Raw genomic sequence first — 23,475 nt, 5'->3', positions numbered from 1 at the left:
TGCCACTAATGGTGTTGCTTTATTATGATGCCAGGAAACTTGAGTCTGTCACTTGTGTCAGCAATGCATTGCCTCATTAACCATTAAAAGTAATGAGCATGCCGTTTGATGCATGTAAACTACAACTGGACAATCCAGAGAAAAAGCACTGTTTTGCCATCTGCATGATGTTCTGCTCTAAAGGACGAGGAACTCTTACTCTCAGACTCGAGCACAAATGCATTTCTTCTGTCCTCTTGCACAAGCTGACTAGTGTGGTTAGAGAAATGGGCAGAAGTGAAAACATTGCTGATGACACCAGTTTACACCATTTCACGAGAGAAAAACCTACAGCATGCTTTCTCAAGCTTCTTGTTCTCGATTGTAACAGACAGAGAAGTGATGAGACCATCAAGCCCACGTCTTCCAATAGTTTAATATTTGACTTCAAATGCATGATTCATATGCTTACAGTTCCATTGATGTTCCCAGAAGAGGCATTTCTACAAACAAACATAAATACATCTTTTAATGCATAATGTTAAATGACCTTAAGATGCGAGATAAACTATTTTAGGACTCTCTAATAGAAGCCAAAGGCTCATGCTGTCTATAGGAAAGATAAGGGAGTTTACTGAGACTGAAGCATTGCAGGATGAGCGTCACTGGATATCTTGTAACATGATCTGATGTAAACCTGATGTAATTAATACAGCTGCCACAGGTTTAAAAACAGGCTAAAGGAGTAACAACAACTGCCCACTTCCAGTCATTTTGAGAAAAAGAGCATATAAAGGCAACATTTATTCAGGCGAGTGTCATCCTGTAGGACAGGAAGCAGCTGAAATGGCTGTAGGTTTTAGTAGGTCTTTTTCTCCTCAAATATAATGTTGGCAGTGGCTTTCTTGGCTGCAAGACAAAACAAAAGACTGGATTATCAAGAGTTCATAATTGATTTTTAAGACCGCAAACTAATGGCAAATGCTAGTCATTCAAGGAAACGTACAGAGCTTGGACACATCACCGATGAAACATCTGTCGGTGAAGATCCCTTATATTCAAATGTGTTTTTAATTGCTATTTCTCCAATCAGAGACAAACTCAACTGACAAAAACAGCAAATGCATGTGGTTTTCACCTTCATCTTTAAACTTGTCCGCCGCCTCTGATGCTTTATCTTTAATGTCTTTCATCACATTGTCGATCCTGGCTTCGTTCTTTAAGAAGAAGGGCCGGATGATCCTTGTGTAGATCAGAACGGAGCCGTTTGATGAAGTGGGAGCCATGCACCAAACCAAGAAAACACACTAGCGAGACAAGAGAGAAACAAAACCATTACAGTCTACTCCATATTAATGCTGTGTCCACTGTCCAGTCACACGGTTGTCCTCTTATGAGTTAATTCACAAAATACACAAAGGTAAATGTGTTTGGGCTGCAACTCCTCAATCTCAAGGCACCACAAACTGATGGACCTTAAATCACTGGAATTAGAGTCAAAGGTTATCAAAATCAGGTTAAAGTGTGGGCACGTCTAGCTTGAACTTATTTATCAGAAGACACCATATTTAAATAGCTATAACTTCTGATAGCATTGTGATATTTTCACAAAATGTACTGTATATCTCTCCTATCTAATTTCAATAGGTCTATAAAGTCATCAAAGATCAAAAATGTTAAAGGAAAAATAAGGTTTGGCACACTTGATAGGATGGCCTCTAAACCATACTGGCACCACTAACCTGTTCAAAAATTCACTTTTCTTTTAGTTTTAACTTTGCATCTTTTGGTCCAGAAGCATCACACTTATTTGTATCTTCAGGGTAATCTCATATTTTCTGTGATTCTCATTAATTGCTATATTTGTAATGCTCATAAATCATTTAAAATGGTTTTATTTATTTATTTATTATTTATTTTAATTAAATAATTCTAATAATAAATAACAATTACAGGTGAAATATTGTTGCCAGGGTTACTTTACAAATGCACTGAAGATTCCAAATCAACACGACTGATATGTTCTTACAATAAAAAGCATTTAACTGTAGCTAACATCACGTTCTGTACTGTACAATACCTTTCCCAAGAAGTAGAAAGGGAACCAGGAGAAGAAAATGTCAGCGAAGAACTCTGCGACGCTGAACACGCCGTACACCACCCAGTAGGTCAGCCATTTGGTGTCGTCCTCTTTGGTTGCGCTCTCAATGGCTTTGATTCTGCAAACACATGAAGAGTCACACACAGTCTGATATGACGGGCTGACGTCAGCGTGCTCTACACGCTGCTTGGATAACAGACAGAAGATTGTTCATTTACAGCTTTAGATAACTGCTTCTCTTGTCGCGGGAGAAGAACAGGATGTTTTAACCCTGGAAGTCTGGCATAAGAAATGTCAGAAGAACCTTTTTTTTTTTTACAAACAGACACAATGTTTGTGTGTGTGTGTGTGTGTGTAAAATTGCATATGTATTTTGCATCATATTTGATATAGGGATGGGCCATTAGATAAAAAAAATTCACAATTTTATCACAATTCTAAGTCATGTTGGTTTTATGATTTTGCAAGTTTTCTGAGCAGTACAGCCAAACTGATTTCCCTATTTTAAAAACAAAGCCTTGTAACAAAATATAAAATAAAAAACTATGGCAGACATTTAGGCCAAAGAAGACAAAAATCAAATGATAGGTTCTTTGTCACTATTTTATCTTTTTTATAAAGCTTCACAAATACAACAAACAATGCTTAATTTTATAGGTGTTTTTAGCAGCATTCAAGAATTTGAATTGAATTAACAAAACGCTATTAAAGTTCTTCAGTCAAAGCAGTGAATGGTTTTGTATGTATTTTTCTGTTTGTTTTATTAACATTAAAGGATAGTTCGCCCCAAATTTTTATTTCTGTCATCTTTTAATCACTCTCAAGATGTTTTAAACTTGTTTTTTTCTTCTGTTGAACTTAAGTTTCCGGTCCCCAGTGACTTCCATATTTTTTCCTACTATCACAATCAATGGGGAGCTGCAACTATTTGGTTAAACACATTCATCAAAATATATATTTTTGTGTGTGTTCAGCAGAAGAGAGAAATTAATACTTGTTTTGGCAACATGTGAGTGTGTAGGTAATGACAAGAATATAATATATATATAATATATATATAATAAAGCGCTCAGAAAAAGAGCATGTCAGAACAGCTCGAGAATGAAATGTTTAACCAACAAGGCTTTAAAACCCATGCAAATAATGTACCTTTATGACTGTGATTAAGTGCAGTGTCCTGTGAGTGTTAATGAGTAACATGTGATGTGAATGTACAGTATTGTTCAAAATAATAGCAGTACAATATAGCAGTACAGAATAATCAAGGTTTTTCGTATATTTTTTTATTGCTACGTGGCAAACAAGTTACCAGTAGGTTCAGTAGATTCTCAGAAAACAAATGAGACCCAGCATTCATGATATGCACGCTCTTAAGGCTGTGCAATTGGGCAATTAGTTGAATTAGTTGAAAGGGGTGTGTTCAAAAAAATAGCAGTGTGGCATTCAATCACTGAGGTCATCAATTTTGTGAAGAAACAGGTGTGAATCAGGTGGCCCCTATTTAAGGATGAAGCCAACACTTGTTGAACATGCATTTGAAAGCTGAGGAAAATGGGTCGTTCAAGACATTATTCAGAAGAACAGCGTACTTTGATTAAAAAGTTGATTAGAGAGGGGAAAACCTATAAAGAGGAGCAAAAAATGATAGGCTGTTCAGCTAAAATGATCTCCAATGCCTTAAAATGGAGAGCAAACCCAGAGAGACGTGGAAGAAAACGGAAGACAACCATCAAAATGGATAGAAGAATAACCAGAATGGCAAAGGCTCAGCCAATGATCACCTCCAGGATGATCAAAGACAGTCTGGAGTTACCTGTAAGTACTGTGACAGTTAGAAGACGTCTGTGTGAAGCTAATCTATTTTCAAGAATCCCCCGCAAAGTCCCTCTGTTAAAAAAAAGGCATGTGCAGAAGAGGTTACAATTTGCCAAAGAACACATCAACTGGCCTAAAGAGAAATGGAGGAACATTTTGTGGACTGATGAGAGTAAAATTGTTCTTTTTGGGTCCAAGGGCCACAGGCAGTTTGTGAGACGACCCCCAAACTCTGAATTCAAGCCACAGTACACAGTGAAGACAGTGAAGCATGGAGGTGCAAGCATCATGATATGGGCATGTTTCTCCTACTATGGTGTTGGGCCTATTTATCGCATACCAGGGATCATGGATCAGTTTGCATATGTTAAAATACTTGAAGAGGTCATGTTGCCCTATGCTGAAGAGGACATGCCCTTGAAATGGTTGTTTCAACAAGACAATGACCCAAAACACACTAGTAAACGGGCAAAGTCTTGGTTCCAAACCAACAAAATTAATGTTATGGAGTGGCCAGCCCAATCTCCAGACCAATTGAGAACTTGTGGGGTGATATCAAAAATGCTGTTTCTGAATGAATTGTGGAATGTTGTTAAAGAATCATGGAGTGGAATAACAGCTGAGAGGTGCCACAAGTTGGTTGACTCCATGCCACACAGATGTCAAGCAGTTTTAAAAAACTGTGGTCATACAACTAAATATTAGTTTAGTGATTCACAGGACTGCTAAATCCCAGAAAAAAAAAATGTTTGTACAAAATAGTTTTGAGTTTGTACAGTCAAAGGTAGACACTGCTATTTTTTTGAACACATCCCTTTCAACTAATTCAACTAATTGCCCAATTGCACAGCCTTAAGAGCGTGCATATCATGAATGCTGGGTCTTGTTTGTTTTGTGACAATCTACTGAACCTACTGGTAACTTGTTTGCCACGTAGCAATAAAAAATATACTAAAAACCTTGATTATTCTGGTTAGTCACATTGTACTGCTATTATTTTGAACAATACTGTATGTATGAATGATGTGACGGAGGTGCCAGAACTGTAACTGACAGAATGTGCTGCAGTGCGATACTTTAATATTTCTTCAAAAGCAGATCATTTTAATCATCCATTTTCAGAAATCATATTATCGCACACCCCTAATTTGATACATCAAATATGGGGTTTTATGTACCATAAAATATGACATGAATATGGGGCTTACACCCAAGAAAGAAAAATTTGCAAAAAAATTCAGTTTAGTGCAGATATTATTTACATGGTTAAAAACTAAAATTAAATTCTGATAGTTTTTAATGTAAAGGTATGGCCAGGGGTGGGGGTGTATTTAATACATTTTAACATGATTTTTCAAAAAACTAATGAATGGAAAATCAAGTAAAGTAAAAAGAAAAAAAGTTGCTTCAGTCTAGTAAATGATCAACTTGAAATATAACAAATAATATGAAAGTTATTCTTACGTTAACTTTATAAAAATCAGTAAAAGACACGATGCATGAGCTGAAGGTGGATGTTTGTACAACTAAACTTCAAGGCTTTTTACTTGCTAAAAGAGTATGAACAATCAGTAAGAAAGGCATGGAGTAGATTGAGTACAACAGTTTTTTTACCAAAATTTTGATCATGTTGATAATTAAGAGGCCTCAGAAATGCATGTATCAAATATGACAGAGCAGGCTTTATAGGGTTAATTACACGGGTGATGTCTAGCTTAGTGAGTATAAGGAGTCACACAGGCTTCTGTGGTTTGCCATCTTTAACCCTGAACTATTTATCAGCATTTCACATGATAACAGTACAAGACTGTGAAGTTATACCCATTTTCATAATTCAGTTCATAATCACATTAATAGCAGTGTTTAACACCGTCAAAATCTGAAAGTGCTCCAAGTGTCCCCTGAAAAGGTTTTTGTTTTTCGTGAGATATCAAGTGAAACTGTGTACGCCTGACACGCAACACCAAACCACCAATTCCTGCGTGTCACGCAAACACATTTCAGCTTCCTTTCAGCCGTGTTTTCAAGTGTTGATCAATGCTTCTATGTGAAAAAAAGCCTTAATCAAGTCTGTTCATTATATAAAGTGATCGTGTCTCTTCAGCAGACCTGGATTAAACTGCTGGATTCATGGATTGTTTTCTTGTACAATGTTGTTGTTAACTTTTTGAAGCCTAAAAATATTGGTTGCCTGGACTTTCAAAAGATGGACGGCCATGATTATATCAGAACAAGAGACTGTGAGTGTGGTATTGGCTTTATATAACAGAAGTTAACACAAGTGGTTAACAATATTGCCAGTTACTTTGTCCATTTCATCTCTGCTAAAGAAAATAGGTGCAAATGAATCCAGGAGGAAGTGGGGTTTTATTCTAAATGAATCAGTGATGTAAAAGATTCAATGAATGTTATGATTAATTGTTGATTAATTGATCATCATTAATGTTTTATTCAATAAGCGTATTTATTGTCGATTAATCACTTGCAGTACAAATGTGTGCAGTAACCATGCAAACAGATGTTGAAAACATTGGTTTTGTAAATACAAGCTGGTAAAAAATATATATATATAAATTATTTTTAATGCAAATATACAAGGCTGTACTAGTTCCTTGTATTGGATGCTTAATAAAAAAATAAAAAAAACTTTTTAAATGTTTTATTTAATCCAATGATAACAAAAAAAGAGGTATTTGTGCATCACATTAAAAATAACCTCATTAACATTGCAAAAGAAAATGATTGTAGATTTTTTTTAACATGATTAACATAATTTAACATGATTTTTTGTGCCTTTTTTTCTTTAATAATCATTTATTTATTATTTAATCATACTTTTACACTGAACAGTATTATAAACGCATTAATAATGCGGTCTAATCAGCATCTTGATATGCCACACTTGTGAGGTGGATGGATTATCTCAGCAAAGAAGAAGTGCTCATTAACACAGATTTAGACAGATTTGTGAACAATATTTGAAAGAAATAGGCCTTTTGTGTCCATAGAACAAGTGTTAGATCTTTGAGTTGGGGGCAAAACAAAAGTGATGTGTTTATAATTTCAGTGTAAACTGTATTCAGATTAGATTATATAGTAATCTTAAATTTTGTGTAATTAGTTGTTTAAGTGCTGTTGAATGGAGATGCTTAATGGGTGGACAAGTAAAATATTTATAAAATAACAAAGAATATTTAATGAAAGATTGAATGAACATAAATTTAGAAACTGTGAGAAGTGTAGGTGTAATAAGCAATGGCTACTCACTGTGTTGTCTTGTAAATATTGTTAAAACTTTTTGAGTTTGAGACAAAACAAATTAAATAAATATTGTGCTCCTCTAAAACTATTCATGTTAGATGGTTGTTATAAAATTGCACAGATGTGCATAATGATATATTACAATTATAAAATGTCCGAAAAAAATCACAATTAATAACCATTTGAATAAAAATAACATTTCGAAAGAAATTAATTTATTTTACAGTGTGCACCACTGCGCTAACTGCTGTGATGACATCAATTCGGCATATATATATATATATATATATATATATATATATATATATATATATTAGCCTCTTTTCCTATCTGCTTTTCGTACTCAAGTACAATTAATAATCAAATACTTTAAGACTTTTACTCAAGTAATATTCTGACTTCAGCTGACTTCAACTTCTACCAAAGTCATTTTCTGGTAAGATATCTGCACTTTTACTTGAGTATGACTTTCAGGTACTTTATACCTCACTGCAAAAGATCCAGGGGGCGTGGTTTGAGCCACATCTAGGGGGTGGAGATATATTTAGGTATACGCAAGGTGGGAGGAGTTGGTCTGGATCCAACCACGCCCCCTAGATCTTGTGTTCTGCCGTTAGGACCATCTGGAGTCAACAGCTAGTTCTAGCCAGAAAATCGATTAGAGCTCCAACTCACGATATGTAGGCAGGATAGACGAATCCGATGAGATTACAGAGCAGAGACGCACCGTATCCGATCACCAGATAGACTGCGAGCAGCGCTAGGACAACTGTAAGACAAAAGATAACATCAGCCATCTGTCAGCTGTGTTCTCGCGCAGACATCGTTCAACGGAGTAGCTCTCGCTCCAGCAGCTCACCGTATGCGATGTAGGATCGGTTCACTCCGGTCCGCGCCTCGATTGTCGCCAACACGTCCGTCAGAAGATTCTTCTCGTGAAGGAACTTCTCGAAGCGCTCTTTGAGCCCTTGCGCCATGGTTCGTCTGTACTGAGGATGGATTTGTTACGAAATGAAATAAAGTTCATAAACTGCAGCTGAAGTCCGCTGCTCTCACCAGCTCAGTGAGTGACTGAGGGTGTGACGTCACGGGACCACTTCCTCTACCACTCCCTTTTTTATTGCGGAAGTTATCAATACATACAACAGGGAAATGAGACATGGCATTATCTACAAAAACATTTTACAATAAAAAAATAAACCAAGAACAACAAATGCTTTTTAAAAGCACAAAAAAATTACAACCTATAATTTTGACTTGTTCTCTATTTATATTGTCATAATGTTTAAACAATGTCTACCCTTCATTTCAGCAAGATAGGCTTTTATTTTTTTACATTGTAAATTTATATATATATATATATATATATATATACATTTAACGTTAGCTGAATAAAGCTGCTGCTGAAAGTATGCCTGCTATCCATCAAATCATAGTGGCTTGAGCTTTGACTGTTGCAAAAGTCCAATGCAACCGAGTTATATTTTTTTTACAGTTTAGCCCAGGTGATTATAAACACATTTATGTATTGCATGAGATTATAAAACAATTTATCTGAATAGCAGCTAATCATAGACATATACTGACTTATATGATGTCTATGCAGCTAATCTCCTAAATCGCTCTGTGAACTTCACTGATTGGCCTCTTGGTGATGTCCGTTATGTGCAGAGCGATGTGATTGGCCTCTTGGTGATGTCCGTTATGTGCAGAGCGATGTGATTGGCCTCTTGGTGATGTCCGTTATGTGCAGAGCGCTCTTTCATTGGCTAACGCTTCTGGTCCCGCCTACTCACAAGTGCTTCACGAATTTGCGGCGCTATATTTTTAGCTTGTTAGCATGCTAGCATCAGCATCGTCGATATAAATTCACAGCATTTTTGCTCTTTTATTGTTGAGCATTTGAATAGTACCGAACCATGTACTTTAGCCGCATATTATAAATGCGAAGCACGCGAGTGTAGTAGCTTTGCGCCATTTTTAACGCACAAGTCTTGCTTATTCGGGATGTTTTTACCCTTAACATGGAGACAAAACGAGGGGAGATTCCTAACGGGGTGCTGGATGACCTTTGCAGGTAAACGGAGAGTACACGTTCACATCTGACCGTGTATTTAAACGTATCTGTTCGTGTGATGCGCGTTTAATCACTTTGAGTGGTCGAATAACTCGATACGTTAGCGGTCTTTGTTATACGACAGTTTAATAACGGACTCAGTGAGGCTGTGTTGTAAAACATACTAAACTGCTATTAGGCCGACTGTGCGTTATCGTAGACACCTTCCGAGTCCGCTGCGGGTTTATATAGTTTTGGCGGGTTCTGAGGATTATTGTGCGTCACGTGCGCGTGTCGAGTCAGCGGCAAGTTCGGACGCCTGCCAGGTAGGCGCTATTTAGACTCAAAAAGTGAGTAATTACAATTCCTAAAGTTATTCGTCTGATGGAGATGATGACAGTTGGTATTGTTGTTCATATGTTCTAAAATTTTGACCTAAATTGTCAATTGACTAGGCTACTAGAAGAACTACTTCCGTGTTTTATTTGGAACGCCTCACGCATTTCTGGTAAAAACAAACAACAACAACAAAATTCACGCAGCTACAAATCCGAATGCAATTTCCTGTTTTTTTTTAATCTGTTTAATTTACGTTATAATAATAATAATAATAATTATGATTATTATGGTATAATCAATCTTTCTTTTTTTGTCTATAGCTGATGAGGTCGCAGATTATCATTACTATTTAAGGTTATATAATTCTTAGATCTGTTAGATCCAGCTAATCAAGTCCTAATTTGAAAATTACATGGTTTGTGTGTAGACTTTATTAAAACATGGACGTAGTGTCCGTGACGTCACCCGTAAGCCAAAAGTGGGCGGAGCAAAAAGGCGGGAGATGGTTGCCAAAACCACGCCCACCTAGCTCGACCGTGGTGACAGCATCGGCAATCCACCTGTCACTCAAGTGGCCACGCCCTTAATAATGCAGAACTTTAAAGTTTAATATAATTTAAATGGATGAGTTATAAAAACATTCACCTCCTCACAGTTGTAATGAAAGGCAAAATTAGCTATATAGACCAAAACCCCTTTTTGAACCAGGCTGTAAATGTTTTTTTTTCTGCTGTAAAGTATTCATTCCCATTGTGTTGAACATAAATAATTTGTAAATATGCTTTTGACTTGTGATGTTTGCTTCGTGTTTTCAGTGTTTTCTGTGCTTTGTCTTGTAGTCGCTTCATTCTTCACATCCCCAGCGAGGAGCGGGACAATGCCATCCGAGTGTGCTTCCAGATCGAGCTTGCCCATTGGTTTTACCTGGACTTCTGCCTGCAGAATTCACCAGGACTACCTCAGTGTGGGATAAGAGACTTTGCCAAGGCTGATATCCTAAAGAGATGTTTTTATAATATTCTTATATGAAAGCATATTTTGGGCCTAAGAGAGTATGGAGTCTAACACACAGACTAAATGCACAGTTTTTCTGAAGTGTCTTTAAACTGATTCGGTGTTTTCTTGATCTATAAAGGTAGATCATTATCCATCAGGCATTAGATTAACTTGAAAAGGGCTGATAACAATTATCATCGGAGCTGATTCATTATTTGATCACCTGTGGTACCACTGAAAAATGTTCCTTGTACCAAACGACTGAACACAGAGCTGTATTACGCTTTTCATTTCTTTGAGCAGAATATTGTGTTGGAGAGCCACAAACCCCAACACATATGTTTAGCTCATTCAAAAGCAACAGAATTTTACACAAAGTGCTGCCTGATTCAGAAGACAAACAACAGAAAAACAATAGAGGAAACAGTTGTATTGGCATGTATAGCCAATATTGAGAAAATCACAATCAAACAAGGAGCCTCATGACCAAACATTCCAAAGAACTTTCCCCTTTCCTCTTTATGAATCAGAAACATCCAGCTAACGGTTCACAGACATCAGACACGGTCTTCAAGGTGATAAGCAAATATATATACAGTGGTTTTAGCACTACTGTGTCAGACGGGGAATTATGACATTAGGACCTGCAGTTGACACAGTGGACCAAAGTGCCTTTTAAATTGCCATCAAATTATTCTCGTCACACCGTAATCGTTTGTAATATAACGAACGTAATGTAACGTAATGTCATCGAAAGCAGTTCACAAACTAAAGATTTAAAGGTACAATCTGTAAGATATTTGCAGTAAAATATCCAAACACCACTAGGCTAGTGTTATATATTTTGTCCAGCTCATTACTAACAATATCTCTAATGTTTTCAACCACTTGTAAATCATGAGAAAATCCCCATTCTAAACAGTGACACGGGGCAGTGCAGTCGCCTGTCGATGACGTTAGTTACCCTTTTTTACCGCCTTTACTGATGTAGAAACCACATGACAACAGTGGCGTGGACAATTGCGGAAGTAACTTCGCGACAAACGGGGGCAGGGTTTCATATTTTTTTGAAGCACCCATTGGCTAGTGGACCCCCACCTGCAGTTAGCATTCCATTGACTCCCATTCATTTTGGCGTCACTTTGACAGCAAATAACTTTACATCTGAGGTGTTTAAAGACTCCTTTTGTCCATTCATTATTTCTAAAGAAACACGAAAATATATAAAAGGCCCCATTACCTTGTATCTTACGTTGTGGCCCCGTAGAAGCAGTTTTTGTAAAAATAGGCTAACAATTGCATCATAACCTGCGACTCTCTGAAGCTCGCAGGAAATCTTTCACTGTCTATGAGGCTATCGGGGGGACGTGGAGGCATGAAGTCAAGGGAGAAGCCCATAGAGATTCTATCAAAGAAACGGGACAAAATTATTCAACAACATCTGTAAGATTCGGTGGGTGATTCAGATTTCCCTTGGCACAGCGATTAGAAGACTTACAATTGTCAGACAGGTTGCTCACTTGACATCTACGTCATCAAGCTCAGTTTGAGTCTGCGCAGTACGCTCGACCCCCAGGAAGTGCGTGCTTCTTATTGACTTGTCTCCGTTGAATCCAATGGGGTCGCTATGTCCATTTCTTTTACTGTCTATGGCGTCAAACTTCAACTAGAAAGAGATGCAGATCGCGCTTGTTTTACTCGACAGGTGAGTTGTTTTGATTCTTATCTTTACAGAAAATGTATGCTGTTATAACGATCAACAAGATTAGTATTATGGGGCATACACTGCAAACGTGGGGCATCGCGTTTCTAGACCCGTGCGAGAACGCGTCTGATCCATAGTGTGATCACTTATTGCATTGACTTTGTATGTAATCTAGTCGTGCAAATCGTTGAACTCGCGTTAAATCCATGATTTTTCTTTACATCTGATTGATGGCCGTCAGCAGTTGGGTAGAAGACAACAAATCCCATCATTCCACGCTCCTCCTTAGCGTCATCAAACCACACGATTGTTATTGTTTTGGTAGTGCGCCCTCTAGTGGCAGGTCCTACAACCTGTACCTTTAAGGGTACATGAGTGCATGATCTTTATTGTTAGATTGTGCTAAGTAAAATGTTTCCGAAATGTGCAGGATTGAACCTGAGATTAATTTGGACTTATAAATATCTGGAAACCCTGAGCTTTTTAATCTCATCAATACTGCAGTAACATAGCTATCAGTTGAAACTGGATAACTGGTCAAAGGCAGAGTCAGGGACATGCATTTTTATTCCATGTAAACATAAAACTTTGTTTTTTTGACATTCGGCTTTACTTCAGTGTTAATTTCATTAGGGTTCTGGTTTTCATCAACATTTTTTCACAGACAAAAAAATGAAAATGTAACTAAATAAAAAAACAGTTTTGAATGACAAAAACTATGATCTTTTGACCTTTTTTTTCCTTCTCTGTGTGTCTCCTTAACATTATGATCACTTTTTAACCATTGTCCATTCCTGCTGCCCCATGGAGAGGATGTTCAGAAGGTTTTAGAGCAGTGGAAAGAGTATAAGATGTGTGTGCCCACGTTTGGTGCCATTATTCTTGATGAAACACTTGACAATGTATGTATACAGCTGCTGGAAGCATCATATACTGATTTAGAAGAGGGTTGGAGAAACCTTCATATATGTCTAGAAGTTCTCATTCATGATTTGTTTTGGCCTGAAGGTGTTGATGGTCCAGGGTTATCTGGCCAAGTCTGGCTGGGGGTTTCCTAAAGGGAAAGTCAATGAGGATGAGGCTTTCCATGACTGCGCTGTGAGAGAAGTATGCAGGTTTCTCAGCTTTCATAATATAGATGTTGGTCTGATATATATATATATAGAGGTAAGTTTAATGAAAACCCATTGTTAATGTGCAGGTTTTGGAGGAGACGGGCTTTGACATCCGAGATCGTATCTGCCAAAAATCATATATTGAGCAGAGAATTTCAGATCAGTTGGTTCGATTGTACATTATTCCAGGAGTACCTAAAGACACCAAATTCAACCCCAAGACCAGAAAAGAGATAAGGGTATATATAGATTTCAATGCACATGTATTTGATTGTGTAAAGCTCTAATTGTGTTTCTAACCCTTCTTCTTTTGATTCCTGATAGAACATTGAATGGTTCCCAATGGATAAACTGCCTTGCCACAGGAACGATATGACCCCCAAATCCAAGCTTGGACTGGCTCCTAACAAGTTTTTTATGGCTATTCCATTTATGAGGTAGATCTGGTGTTCGTGATGTTCTTGAGTGGTTCATGTTCATGTTTATTGTTTGGAGTATGACTGTAAGGTGCTCATCCGCAGGCAGCTCAGAGAGTGGATTGCCAAACACAAAGGAGAGTCAACGAGCAGCGATGAGGATTTTGCGTCCAATGGCAGCACACCATGCAAACCATTCCGGTGCGGTCATTCTTGCTATAAAAGGCATTCACCATTTCATGTTCACATGTGCAAAGATGTCATGTTTTGCATAAAAAGTCAATAGTGCAGTAGGATTATAGTGCTTCGGCTCTATAGTACAGATAGACCTGGATGATGGACTGATCGAGTAATCCTCCAATCACTGAGTATCTTAGTGGTTGTGCATTTAAAGAGGGATGCAATTGTCAAATAAGAGCTTGCAGACTAATTATAATTAATTCACATATTTATTTTGATGACTATCTGAAGATATTAAAGTTCCTTTATGTCCGTCCTTTATATTTTTTTATATTTAATGTTTTTAATACAGTAATAGCAGTAATACTTTCTAAAAGTAAAAAAAGACCAACCAGACATCAAAGATGAGGATATTGAACCAAAGCAGTGGTACAAAAAAAATGTATATATTTTTTTTCTTCATCAGTTGAGCCCAGTTGGATAGGAGTATTAAAAGGTAAGATTAGATGTTTTATCAAGCTATTATTCTTTTTACAGTTCGATACCTGTGTGTTGCAGAAGGCCATGTGACTGAGAAAACAAGGGGTTTGGGCTTCAGGGTTTTCGTCTTGAAGTCTAGAACAATATATTGAAGTCTAGACCAAGAAATGCTCTTAACATGCTGACTATTAATGCTAAATGTAGACCAAAAAAATGTATTGTCACAAATCTGGTTTATTGGAACTGTTGTCATTTTTGTATGACAGATAAAATGAGCTGCTTTACATATTTACAGAGGGAGGGAAGCAATGTTTGACTCTAGTTAAATCAATAGAGTTCATATTGCCCAAAGATCATTAGCATAAACAGTAGTGCTACTGTTGTTATTGTGTCTCACAGTCCTTTGGTTTTAAAATGAAGTCTGGAGGACCCCGGCATAGTGTTTATGTTTCTTAAACATTTCAAATATATCATCTTCTGGACAGTTATGTGTGTATTTTACTGCATCCCGTAGAATGAGCAAACAGGTGACTGTTGAAATGATGACGTGCACCATTTTTTGTTGTTCCTCTTCTCAGCTCTAAGCCCAGAAGGTCTCAGATGTTGGTGGAAGCGTCTCCTGAAAGCTGGTCCAAGCAAAAACAACAGAAACCCTTCGGACAAAACTCCCAGAGCGAGTTTGTAGATGTGCTTAAACCCAAGGTAGGGGCTGACGTCACAAAATATTGTGTGTGCATATAACTGCTATATCGATTAGTTGTGAGTACTGAACTCTGATCTTATTCAGTAACTGACATTGAGCATCTGTTTAGTGCTGTTTGGTTTATTTTCCAGCAGAATCACGTGAAAAGCAGCAGCAAGAAACACCAGGAGTCTCCAAACCTGAAAAAAAAAGCTAATGGTGTGAGTCAGCAGCAGGTAAGTAGCTCCACACACGATTTACTGTACATTACATTAGATGTTATAGTTATGTAACACTGTATTTACTTTGTAGAAAGATGACAAGAAACTTCAGCCCAGAAGACTGCAGGATAATTTTGACACAGGTAAATAAGCTGTTTAAGAAATTATACATTTGGGATTAGAAATGGGGCTTTGTGATTTAAAGCTAAATCAAATGTGTTTTATCACAAGCAAAATCCTCAAAAATATCCATTATTTAACTAGAATTGTGTGTCTAGAGTGTTTGAATGTTTTGTGATGCATTAAGGTAAGGATGTGCTCACATTTGTGGTTTCTTCATGCAGATTTCACAACAGGTTCAAGTTGGTCATGTGGATTTGCTGTGTTGACCAATAGAAAGCTGCTTGATAGTGTGAGCTGTGCGTCATGCATTGCTACACTATTGACAGTGGACCTTTTTGTCTTTGGTCACACCTACATCAAATAATTTAATGCACAAAGTTATAATGCTGTCCACAACTGTTTTCACTTTTCAGTTATTCTACAATTGTTTTTGCAGATGCGTCTGGTGATGTCTACGGTTGTAACGGACAGGCAGACTTGTGTTATGAGGAATACGTCCACTCCTCACGCTCTTTTCTCAGCTTCAGATTTGACAGAGAGGCCATCATGAAATCCTGCTTTGAGTCCTGAAGATCTGCTGTACGGCCTCTGGTTTTTAAAAGATCTGATGCAGTAAATTTCCTGAATATCTACAAGTGGATCTTCTGCGCTGTAAACCTGTTGGTCGAGATGCATTGTGTGTTGGACCAAGAATCAAGGACAATGTCAGTTCCTATAGATCTGGAGTACTGTTAGCTTGAGTTCTTTTTAGACTTAATATTTATTCTAAAAACTTGAATAATGAATGCATTGTTTTGTCACTAAAGATGAGTTTTTCTTTGTAAACCTGCTCTTTGTAATCTGTTAAGGAACTAACTGGTTTTGTTTGAAACACATAACAGTAGTTTGGTTCAGAGCCCCTGAAGTGTGTATTCTGCTCTTGTTTCAATGTGAATTCAGATGTTACAGTAATAATCGGTCCAGCTGTATGTTGAATTTCTATGGCTGAAGTCATCTTGGTGTTTATTGTGTGCTGTGTTTTTGCTGTTAAACATAAATCCTTGCAAATATAAGAAGCTGCTCAAAAGCATGCTCTCAGAACATCGCTTGACATTACTCGTCCAACAGCAGTAAAACTGCTATATACTTTTAAGTTCTCAGTCACCAAATGTCTTCTCAGTTTGATGCATATTGGATTATGCTATTTGATAAATTACATTTCATCCATGTTTCCCTGAAATCTTTTTCTGGTGTTTTGTTGAGCAGTTTGTTTTCTGTTGTCATTTATATTTTTTATCATGCTTCAATGCTTCCCAGGTTTCTTCACCCTCCACAAGGTTACAAAACTTAATATTTTCTCTGTGAAATGGCACTTAAATCTGTGGTAAGTTGATTTACAATTACGCTACAATTATATATTATTTGCTTAACCACATTAATAGGGTTTGTATTGTCATTTATTCTCCATCCTTTTTTGGTTACTAAAAGACACTTTCTTAACGAGTGATGGTCTATTTTGCCTTTCTACATTAAATAAATATATCCTCTTTCAACAAGAAGTGAAGCAAGGATCACTTTGGCAATAGAACTTGTGCCATCTTTCCTAATATAGTCAAAACCTGACAAAACATTGAATCCCTTAATAAAGAGGTCAAATAAACAAGGAAATACCAAATAATTGCATTGAGATCTGGGGATTTAAGAGGCCAAGTCAACATCTTGCCTACCTTCTCATAGTACGTGGGTGTCTAAACTTATTCCTGGAGGGCCAATGTCTTTCGGATTTTAGCTCCAACACACTTGCTTGGAAGATTGTAGTGAGTCTGAACACCTTGATTAGCAGGTTTGGGTGGGTGTAATAAGAGTTGGAACTAAACTGCCAGACAAGAGTCCCTGCTGGAACAGGTTTGGACACCATTGTCATAGTGCATCCTGATGCCATTTCTTCCCCAGGTACAGAACGTTTAAACACCCAATCCACCTGAATCGGTCAACGGTCCAGTGTTCATGTGTCCAGTGGTGTGGAAAGGGGTCATCATGGGGACCCAATCTTCAGCTGCACAAGCCCATACACGGCCAGTTGAAATGTACCGTATGTTCTGACTCCTTTCTCTCATGGCCAGCATTAAACTCATCAGCAATTTGAACTACATTATCTCTTCTGTATAATCAGACTGGACTGTGTAACCTTTGGTCCCGGTATGCATCAATGAGCCTGGGGCGCCAATAATCCTGATGCCGGTTGACCTTCTTTACACTTTTTTTTTTTTGGTATGTACTAATAACCAGTGTTGGGGGTAATGCATTACATTACGTAGTCAGATTACTTTTTTCAAGTAACTAGTAAAGTAATGCATTACTTTTTAATTTACAAGAAAATATCTGAGTTAATACCAGTTACTTTGTTTACCCATTTATTGACTAACAAGTCTCCTGTCCCCATATTTTGGAGAAATCGGAAGTACAGAGGCATTGTGTGCACTGTGTGAACATGATGTTCTAGACTAAATATGAATGTAATAAATTAAAACATTGAAATACAAACTCAGAATATGATGCAAACCTGCAATAATTCAATGTTAAACAACACAAATATATCTAATCCCATTTTATCAACCAATGTTTTTGCTGCTGACCTTTGATGATCCAGTTCAACCATACTAATAAGCAAAAATGACTTTAGATAAACTAACAATTGTGCTTCATTGTTTTGTTTTTTATTGCTGAAGAGTGCTGAACCTTCTTCTCGTGTGTTCTACTCTACAAACTTTTCCTTCAGCCTGAGGTTTATTCATTACACTTTTTGTTGTGAAAGTGCTTTTATATTTGCTATAAATATAACTTATTTTATTAAAAACAATCAAGCCCTGCTTATATTTAAAAAGTAACATAAAAAGTAACTAAGTAACGTAATTAGTTACTTTTTTAGAGACTAAAGCAATATCATAATGCATTACTTTTAAAAGTAACTTTCCCCAACATTGCTAATATTGAGAACACCTCACAAGCCTGTTCTGAAGACACTCTGACATAATCATCTAGCATCACTTTTTGGCCCTTATCAAGAAATTCAACAACTGATGTTTAACTTGCTGCCTAATATATCACATCTTCTGACAGATGCCACTGTAACAATATAATCAGTGTTATTTAACTCACCTGTCAATGGTTTTAATGTTTAATGAGGGTCTGGAGAAGAAGAACCTGTGCAGGATAAACACTTTATTTAGAGTGCTGTTATCTTGCAATATTCAATCCCAAAGCATATATTTTGTCTTTTTCTTTTTTTCGACAAGAACATTGGATGGGTACTTTGGCACGAGAGTCTGACTACTCACTGTATCATGGAAGCGTGGGGTAGATTTGCCAACTTTATCATGTTTCTAAAGTTTTTGAACTGAATGTATATACTGCATACATATATGTGTTTTCCCGACATCAATTTGGAGAATGGATGGATGGACAGCATCCATGACAGATTAAATGAAGAATCATCAACATCTCAAATTAACCTTAGAGTTGCTATATGAACATTTTACACTTCTTTAATGTACAAGTGCCACATCAAAAAAAAAATACAATTTTATAACAGTGCGATCAGTGGATCATGTGATGATGCTGGAGAACTGCAGAATCTTTTGGGTTAATTCCAGCTCATTGGAGATAATTTTGTCAGCTGGAATCCTTGCACAACCCATTTGTAATTTAAATTGTAATCGAAATAACAGAAGTTACTCATTAAAATTTCTCTCTGAGGAGATTTTATATAATCAGGATTACAAGACTGCGTTGCAATAGTTTATTATCCACTTATCCACAATATTATTTTGCTTATTGCACCTACTGGCAAATGACAAGCAAATGACAATGGGCCGTCCTGTAAAGGCATTGAATGATTTTCTGTCCACCAAAGACTTAACGTCAGTTTTTTTTCTGTACTTATATCACCTATTACTGATGATGAACATGGGTATTTTGATAATCTGTTGATAATACTGCGGTAACCGAGCATCTACCAGTTATTGAGTTCTCAGAAATGTCCATCCAATAAATAATGATTAATCCATTTTCCAAACTGCTTGTGCTATGTAGGATTGCAGGGATAGTACATAAAGCCGATCCGAGTATCTTGGGCCGATGGCAAGGAAACACACTGGTTGGATGGACTCTCATACAGACATACTCACTGTCTGAGTCAAGTTAGTCTCTCCAATTCACCTATCCTTCATATCAGTTATGTCTGATTATGGGGAACTGGAGCACTGCAGGTAGAACATGCAAACTCCACACAGAAAGGCCTTCTGGATGTTTATTATCAAGTTGCATTGACTGTAGTGCAGGGGTGTCTACAGTTCTCCTTCTTCTGGAGGGTCAATGTACTGCAGAGTTTAGCTCTGCCTGTCCCAAACATACTGGAAGTGATCCTAAAGGCTCCAGCTAGGTAGTTCAGCTGTGTTTAATTGTGTTTGGAGCTAAACTCAGCAGAACAGTGGATCTCCAGGAGAAGGAGTAGACACCCCTGCAATAATGTCATTTTGGATCAGGGCTATTCAGCTTTGGTCCTGCAGAGTTTAGTGCCACCCCTATTCGAACACAGCTGTAATTTTCTATTTGGCCTCGCAGGACCGGAGTTAAACCATCCCTGATCTGGATCAACCTCAATTTTCTAGTGCATTACTTCTCAATATGTGCTGGGGAATCCCAACCACTGCATATTATTTATTTATATTGAGTTTCTTTTGAATCTTTTGTACTTTGTTCACTATTTAGCTAGATCAGGGGTGTCCAAACATTTAAGGAAGTTTTTACCCTTAGTTCATTTTAGAACAAGCATTCTCTGGCTTAATGTGTATGTGGAATACCTCTAATGATCTCAGATCCCCCTTAAAGGACCAAAAAATTAACTGTACTCAGACCACCTGTCTGTATAATGTTTATTTATTTGATCAGAGTCCTTTACTGGTTTAATTAAAATGTTTAGGTGAAAAAATAGTGTTTCATATGGCAGAAGTATATTGAGGCTTGCCATTAATAGAATGCAGCTTTTTCACTGGTAAAAACCTTTTCAAATGACTGGTTGGGGCACTCTGTATCTGCACCTATTGATATTTGGAGAGAGATTTGCATTAAATATCCTAAACATTTAATAATATTAAAGTTTTTAAAAAATGTAAAGTAGTGGAGAATTTATGTCACATCAATTCTAAGGGTGTATTGACACCAGGTAAGTACACTAGTTCAATTTCTTTGGTCTGGACCAAATACAGTGTTGATTTCATTATTTCTTTCTTTATGTGGTTAACTTTCACATTGCCCTTTTTGAAAGTGAACCTTTTTGAAAGTCAAGAAAACCACATTTGTTCAAAGGTCATGCATTCATTGGATTTCTCAAGCATGCCAGAGTTCGTTTGAAAGCAGACCGAGACCACCTCTTCAGCTGAAAGGTGAAAGTGACATTCAGCCAAGTATGGTGACCCATACTCAGAATTTAACCCATCCGAAATGCGCACACACACACAGAGCAGTGAAAACACACACACACTGTGAACACACACCCGGAGCAGTGGGCAGCCATTTATGCTGCAGCGCCTGGGGAGCAGTTGGGGGTTCAGTGCCTTGCTCAAGGGCACCTCAGTCGTGGTATTGAAGGTGGAGAGAGAGCTGTTCATGCACTACCCCCACCCACAATTCCGTCCGGCCCGAGACTAGAACTCACAACCCTTCGATTGGGAGGCCGACGCTCTAACCATTAGGCCACGACTTCCCCTTCAGTTGGTTCTCGGTGCAGTTGTTTGATGCATGATGCATTTCACAGTTGTGTGTTCAACACCCAAGTGTGAATGCTCTATTCAAACCTGCCCAAAAGATCTTGGGTTACAGTTTATTTCGATAGTGCTCTTTAGACATTCCACTAACTATAAGTAACTACATGGCAACTACATGTCAACTAATTCTCATTAATTTGCAACTACGTGTCTTCAAACTCACGGAGTAGAATGTTAGGGTAGGTTTATTGCTAGTGTTAGGGGTACATTTAAGGTTAGTATAAGTTGACAATAAGTTAACAAAGAAAGTTTAATTCAATTTAAGTTTATTTGTATAGCACTTTTTATGATACAAATTATTGCAAAGCAACTTTACAGAAAATTAAGTTTCTACAATATTTAGTTAGGTACGCAGGAGCTAAACCATTTAGATCCTTATAGGTAAGTAAAAATAATTTGTAACTGATACAGAACTTAATAGGTAGCCAGTGCAGAGACTGTAAAATTGGGGTAATATGATCATATTTTCTTGACCTCGTAAGGACTCTAGCTGCTGCATTTTGGACTACCTGTAGCTTGTTTATTGATGAAGCAGGACAACCAGCTAGAAGTGCATTACAATAGTCCAGTCTAGAGGTCATGAATGCATGAACTAGCTTTTCTGCATCAGAAACAGATAACATGTTTCGTAGCTTGGCAATGTTTCTAAGATGGAAGAATGCCGTTTTTGTAACACTGGAAATATGATTTTCAAAAGACAAGTTGCTGTCTAATATAACACCCAGATGTTTGACTGTAGAGGAAGTAACAGTACATCCGTCTAGTTGCAAACTGTAGTCTACGAGATTCTGTGTACTGTTTTTTGGTCCAATAAGTAACATCTCTGTCTTATCCGAATTTAATAGGAGAAAATTATTGGTCATCCAATCTTTCAATTTTTAACACACTCTGTTAGCTTAGATAATTCAGAAGATCATTTGGGGAAGTCGTGACCTAGTGGTTAGAGTTTGACTCCTCTACGTTTTCTGTGTGAGAGAGAGTTCAAATCAAAGCAGCCTGGATCCGGTTCACGAATGAATCATTCAGTTCACCAAATCGAACTGAATCGTTTAAACGGTTCGCATCTCTAATACGCATTAATCCACAAATTACTTTAGCTGTTCACTTTTTTTTAATGTGGCTGACACTCCCTCTGAGTTCAAACAAACCAATATCCCGGAGTAATGCATGCACTCAAACAGTAAACTAACTGAACTGCTGTGAAGATGAACAACGAGCCGAGCCAGATAACGAACAATAGACTGACTCGTTCACGAGTGAAGAACCGGTTGCATCGGAGTTCGGATCACCAGTAGTTCTTTCGGACAGTTCGATTCAATAAACCGGTTGAAGAAAACGGTTGACCGGTTCTTTTGCAATCGATATAATGGCGTCATTTGCGATGATTTCCCTTGATTCAAGCCTTCGGTTTACCCGCACCCATAACACTAGCACAGAATCAGTTCAGAATCAATCACCAAAAGAATCAGTTCGGTCCAGACGCTCTGTGTGTCGGTCTGCTTCACGCTGAATCACACATGCGCAGTATCATCAGCTCTTCGGTTCACGAATCGGACGCGTCTGACAGAAACGGTTCTTGACTCGTGGAGGAGTCAATGTTTTGTTCGTTATCTGGCTCGGCTCGGTGTTCATCTTCAGTTCTCTCTTCACAGCAGTTCAGTCAGTGTACTGTTTGAGTAAATGAATTACTCCGGGATATTGGTTTGTTTGAACTCAGAGGGAGTGTCAGCCACATTAAAAAAGTGAATAGCTTAAGTCATTTGTGGATTAATGCATATTAGAGATGCTAATCGTTTAAAACGATTCAGTTCAATTTGGTGAACTGAATGATTCGTTCGTGAACCGGATATCCAGACTGCTTTGATTTGAACTCTTTCTCACACAGACACGGAAAAGAAGACAATGCTGAATAAAGTCGTAGTTTTTGCCATTTTTGGACCAAAATGTATTTTCGATGCTTCAAAAAATTCTAACTGACCCTCTGATGTCACATGGACTACTTTGATGATGTTACCTTTCTGGACATGGACAGTGTACCGTACACACAGCTTCAATGGAGAGACTGAGAGCTCTCGGACTAAATCTAAAATATCTTAAACTGTGTTCAGAAGATAAAAGGAGGTCTTACATGTTTGGAACAGCATAAGGGTGAGTTATTAATGACATAATTTTGATTTTTGGATGAACTAACCCTTTAATAGT

General features: G+C 37.5%; 2 protein-coding genes across 3 annotated transcripts; one reads left to right on the top strand and one right to left on the bottom strand.

Annotated features, from left to right (window-relative positions):
- Positions 1-396: 396 nt before the first annotated feature.
- Positions 397-8,256, bottom strand: LOC128021545 (receptor expression-enhancing protein 5-like). The gene is made up of 5 exons (XM_052608824.1): positions 8,016-8,256; positions 7,832-7,925; positions 2,060-2,198; positions 1,118-1,286; positions 397-888 (listed from the first exon to the last, which is right to left on the bottom strand). Exons 1-5 carry the CDS (start codon positions 8,131-8,133, stop codon positions 839-841), a joined length of 570 nt encoding a protein of 189 aa, XP_052464784.1. The 5' UTR covers positions 8,134-8,256; the 3' UTR covers positions 397-838.
- A 690-nt stretch (positions 8,257-8,946) lies between these two features.
- On the top strand, positions 8,947-16,688 carry LOC128021544 (m7GpppN-mRNA hydrolase). Of its 2 annotated transcripts, none has more exons than XM_052608823.1 (11): positions 8,947-9,233; positions 10,391-10,542; positions 13,027-13,154; positions 13,261-13,359; positions 13,454-13,606; positions 13,692-13,804; positions 13,889-13,984; positions 15,022-15,145; positions 15,281-15,361; positions 15,438-15,489; positions 15,906-16,688. In XM_052608823.1, exons 1-11 carry the CDS (start codon positions 9,181-9,183, stop codon positions 16,037-16,039), a joined length of 1,185 nt encoding a protein of 394 aa, XP_052464783.1. In that variant the 5' UTR covers positions 8,947-9,180; the 3' UTR covers positions 16,040-16,688. The 2 variants fall into 2 exon arrangements, with proteins under 2 accessions (XP_052464783.1, XP_052464782.1); XM_052608822.1 differs by having other exon boundaries at positions 15,278-15,361.
- Positions 16,689-23,475: the final 6,787 nt, after the last annotated feature.

This window comes from Carassius gibelio, chromosome A10 (genome assembly GCF_023724105.1).
Source record: "Carassius gibelio isolate Cgi1373 ecotype wild population from Czech Republic chromosome A10, carGib1.2-hapl.c, whole genome shotgun sequence".
Classification (NCBI taxonomy): domain Eukaryota; kingdom Metazoa; phylum Chordata; class Actinopteri; order Cypriniformes; family Cyprinidae; genus Carassius; species Carassius gibelio.
Note: the sequence above shows the minus strand (reverse complement) of the source record. Positions and strands in the feature narration are given on the sequence as shown.